Here is a 4,289-nt window from a genome sequence, read left to right on the forward strand (position 1 = left end):
TGAGAAATTTCTTAAGCCCATGTCAGATGATACTTCTAGACCTTCTAATTATTATTTCATGTTCAACAACATCTCTAAGGCTAAGGAAATAGTGGCCACAGGTATGGCATGACAAGTTGGCAATGGAAGCACTATAAGTTTTTGGAATGATCCATGGGTGCTCTTTTTGGGAGAGTATAAGCCTCTGAAGCATTGGGTATAGAGCATTAATTATTCAATTGTGATTGTTTGGGATGCTTCTCCCTGATGGAGATTGGAATATAGCTCTTCTTGAAAGTCTGCCTCCACCTATAAAAAGTGCTATCATATCTATTAAAGCAAGACCAAGTCTCCCCGATAACCTAATATGGCAATTTACTAAGAAGGGCAATTTTACAGTGAAGTCAGCCTATCAGGCAGCCATCACCATCAGGAATAAGACATCAAACGCCTCTTCCAGTGGTTTCAATCCCAAGATATATTCTCAGATTTGGAAGCTCAAAGTCCCTCTGAGAGTTCAGAATTTTATATGGAAGACTTCTCATAACATCCTTCCTACGGGTGAAGTCCTTGTGGCTCACCACTTAAACATTGACCCCATGTGTTGTTTTTGTAACAATACTTCAGAGGATCTATACCACCTTTTCTTTTTGTGTTCATGGTCTAGAGGAATATGGTTTTTATCTAGCTTTGGTCTTAGAACTGAAGTGGAAGATTTTGATGAGATAAACTGGTTATCCTTCTGCATGAATTTAAAGGAACCCACTGATATAGGTTTCCTTAATCCTTCTATGCTTTTCTGTGCCATCTTGGATGCTATATGGCAAGCCAAAAACAAGAAGAGATTTAAAGGAGCTATGCCTAGTCAACAGTCAGTTTTGCATCAAGCTTATTCTTCTTATCAGGATTGGAATCGAGCTTTCTCTGAAGAAAGATGATGATACTAATCCTACGACTTCTGATTTGAGCTGGATAAAGCCACCCCCTGGGTGAAACTAAATTTTGATGCTAGCTTTAATAGAGAGAGGTCTCATGCCTGTTTAGCTGTGGTTGGCAGGAATAGTGAAGGTTTTCTTTTGGGAGGAATAGTCAACAAAGTCAAAGCCACTTCTCCTGGTGAAGCAGAAGTTCTTGCAGCAGAGTTAACAGTAAAGTTTGCAATGCAGAAGCAATGGAAGGAAGCCATTTTGGAAGGTGATGCCAAAACTGTAATCCAAGCTTGTGGAGACATAGCGGAAGCATCCTCCTGGACCTGGAACCAAGCTCTGCTATATATTTCTTCTGTTTCAAGTAGTTTCAATTATCTTTTGTTTAGATTTACTCCTAGAACTTGTAATATTTTTGCTCATAAACTTGCAAAATGGGCATGACATAGGGAGTTTCCTACTGAACTAGAAGTCTGTAATAACTTTTGAGTCTTGTTACTGCCAGACCCCATATTGTGTTGGGCACAACTTGACTCCATACACCCCCCAACCAAAATACTCATAAACTGTGTAACTGGCAAATACCATTTCCATAAAAAACCAGCTTCGTCTCCATAAAAAACAACCTTTCGGGTCCATCAATATTGCTCGATCGATTTCTGCTCTTGATCATATTTGTGCTCTAGATCAGATTTGTAAGTTTTCATTCTATTGTTCTTGATCTTTAATGTTATTTTCGTTACAAATTTGCTACATTGGTTATTAGATATGTAATCGATTCATTTGTTACGTTTGTTAAAATATGCCCTGTCTATTTTAATCGATTAACGAAATAACCGGACCGGGTATGATTCAATTATTTGTTAACTTTATTTAGTTAGGGTCTTTATTTATTTATTTTATGTCTTTGCTGGTTTCAATCAATATGTTTGTGATGATAAACAATAATGTTTGTTTTGTTTCTTGTAAGGCGTAAATACTCCTCCTAATTACTTTTATAAGGAGACATAACTGTGTTGTCATTAAGATTTTCTTAATTGTGGTTTCAGTTTGTTGTCATTAAGATTTTAGCATCTAGATATTGAACTGTATAATTAAAAGGTTAACACGACCTTTGATATTGATTTCTAATAATAATTTGTCCAAGACGTATTTTACTTGCTTCTTTGGATCAGTTTTGGTAGGGTAGAGCAATATTAGAATTAAGTTTAGAAATTTGATTTGTTCCATTGACTTAGGGATACCCATTTTGTTGAATTTTTATTTACTCATAATCATTAGTTGAATTTGGTTACTTAGTTGCTTGGTTGATACTCAGAGTCTGTTTCTTTTTGAGTTTGTTTACATTTAGTTTCGTACCTATCGCCCATATTGTTCATTTCTATGCTTGTACTCTGCATTAGTTGTGGATTCACCCCTTTTTAGTTCCTTCTAATAATGCAAAGATTGCGTTGCGATGTTGTGATCTCAATCCCTAAACTAAGTAAGCTCAGGATTGGATGGCTCTACTGCAATACTGAAAAAGTTATTGTCTTGGCTTTGAGAGCTGATAAGAGCCCAAAACTGTAGTTTTAACCCCTTAATAATCATACTGTTAGACCAATTATGTGAATAATAAGTAAGAGTTAATACTGATTACGTGTTTTTATGCATTTCAAAGCTTTCAAAGTCCATTATGTGCGAAAATGTGCCACTTTAGCGAGATAAAGGAGCAAAAGTTAGCAGAACTTCCGAATGCCATATCTTTGGACTCAGACCTCGGATTGAGGCCTACCTTATGTCAAAACGACCGGCTCGGAAAGAGCTTCACAATGGTCCAAGCCTTGACCCAATCAGAGGAGCAGAAGTGGACGAAAAGTCTGTGGAAGCCAACTGCAGCTGAAGAGGCCTTTTGGATTTGAAAGAATTGGGTTTTGGGCACGATTCTCGGCCCAAAACATGGCTCCATGCCCATGCACGATTTTTTTGGATCTGGATGTATAAAACAAAAGCTTGACTCGGTGTTAATGGCAGTCAAAGGGCAGTTAGGTTAGGTAGATAGGTTAGAATAGAAAGTAGCCATTAAAATAGCTTTTAGATCTAGATTTAATTGTTTTATTTAATTAGTTTCAAATCCTTTATTAGATTAAACCTTTGAATCTTGTTCTTCATTTGATTAGATCAATAAAGTAGTATTTTTTATCAATTTCGATTTTTGTCATTTCCATTTCTAGATCTAATTTCAATTCTTGTTCTTAATTCATTTTAGTCATTAATTTAGATTTCACTATTGTTTAATTAAGTAAATTTCAATGCTTTATATTATGTTTAGTTTTAATCTAAATGGGAATGATTATGAATGATTCAAGGCTAAACTCCATTAGAGGGGTTGAGAAGCCTTGATGAAAGCTTGATTCCGTTTATCGTTAGAGTCGTCGTAATTTTATTCCACGCCTTAAATAATTAGTTCACCATGAGAATGGGTTTAATTGTTCACATGCTAGTTATAAATTGGTAGAAATGCCATGTGTAATTAGGGATTAGGAAGAACCGATTGTTACGTGTAGCGATTCAATTCGGATTCTGACGACTTCGTCGCTAGTGGATTAAGTTTAGTTAAGGTGGAACAATCCCCCTCTAACTCCTTATCATCGAATCAACGTAGCATTCCCTTAGTTGTCGATAATCGACTAGTTGCATTTCGGTGGGTAGTTGCATCGTAGTCTAGTTTGTAATTCATAAATCTCTCATTGACTTTAAGTAGAGTATTGAGACTAGAAAACAAGCATACGGAAGGACTAAGAGTGGAACGAATCACTCTACTCCACTATATCTCATAGGATTGAGAGTAGAATAAATCTTTGATAAACAAGCAACAAGATAGTTTTAGTTTACTTACGTTGTGAATTCATCGTTCATTTCGTAGGTAAACTATACATTTCACTTTTATCAAATGGCATACGCCATCTTAGTTTCACTTTTCGTATTGTTTTAAAGTAGTGTTAGTCTTGTTTTTTTAGTCCCATTTCACCCACCCACCCTTGTTTGATTCATCTGTAGTTTGTCCATTTCAGAGTTGACAAATTCGAAAAAATACCGGGCGTGCCCGCCTTCAAGGAGAGAGCGACCCGCTAAGTTCTTGGAATTTAAATTACCACGGCCATACCAAAGCGACCAGCTCAAACAACGAACTTCGACTTCACACTGAAGCGACCGCCCGTTTTGATTCCATACTAAAACAACATGAATCGAAAATTACTTTCGGGGCTGAAGCTATCTGCGGCGCCTTGTGTTAAATTTTTCGGATTTCGGCGGTTTGATTCGAACTTTGCTCTTTCATATTTTTCGGTGTTCTAACTTTGCTATATACACCTGAACAAAGCGTAAACAAGACGCTATTCATAA

General features: G+C 36.6%; 1 protein-coding gene across 1 annotated transcript; it reads left to right on the forward strand.

Moving 5' to 3' along the window:
• Positions 1-233: 233 nt before the first annotated feature.
• Positions 234-1,349, forward strand: LOC147494546 (uncharacterized). The gene is made up of 2 exons (XM_086568172.1): positions 234-850; positions 1,037-1,349. Exons 1-2 carry the CDS (start codon positions 234-236, stop codon positions 1,347-1,349), a joined length of 930 nt encoding a protein of 309 aa, XP_086424298.1.
• Positions 1,350-4,289: the final 2,940 nt, after the last annotated feature.

Source organism: Coptis chinensis, chromosome 6 (assembly GCF_015680905.1).
Source record: "Coptis chinensis isolate HL-2020 chromosome 6, ASM1568090v1, whole genome shotgun sequence".
Classification (NCBI taxonomy): domain Eukaryota; kingdom Viridiplantae; phylum Streptophyta; class Magnoliopsida; order Ranunculales; family Ranunculaceae; genus Coptis; species Coptis chinensis.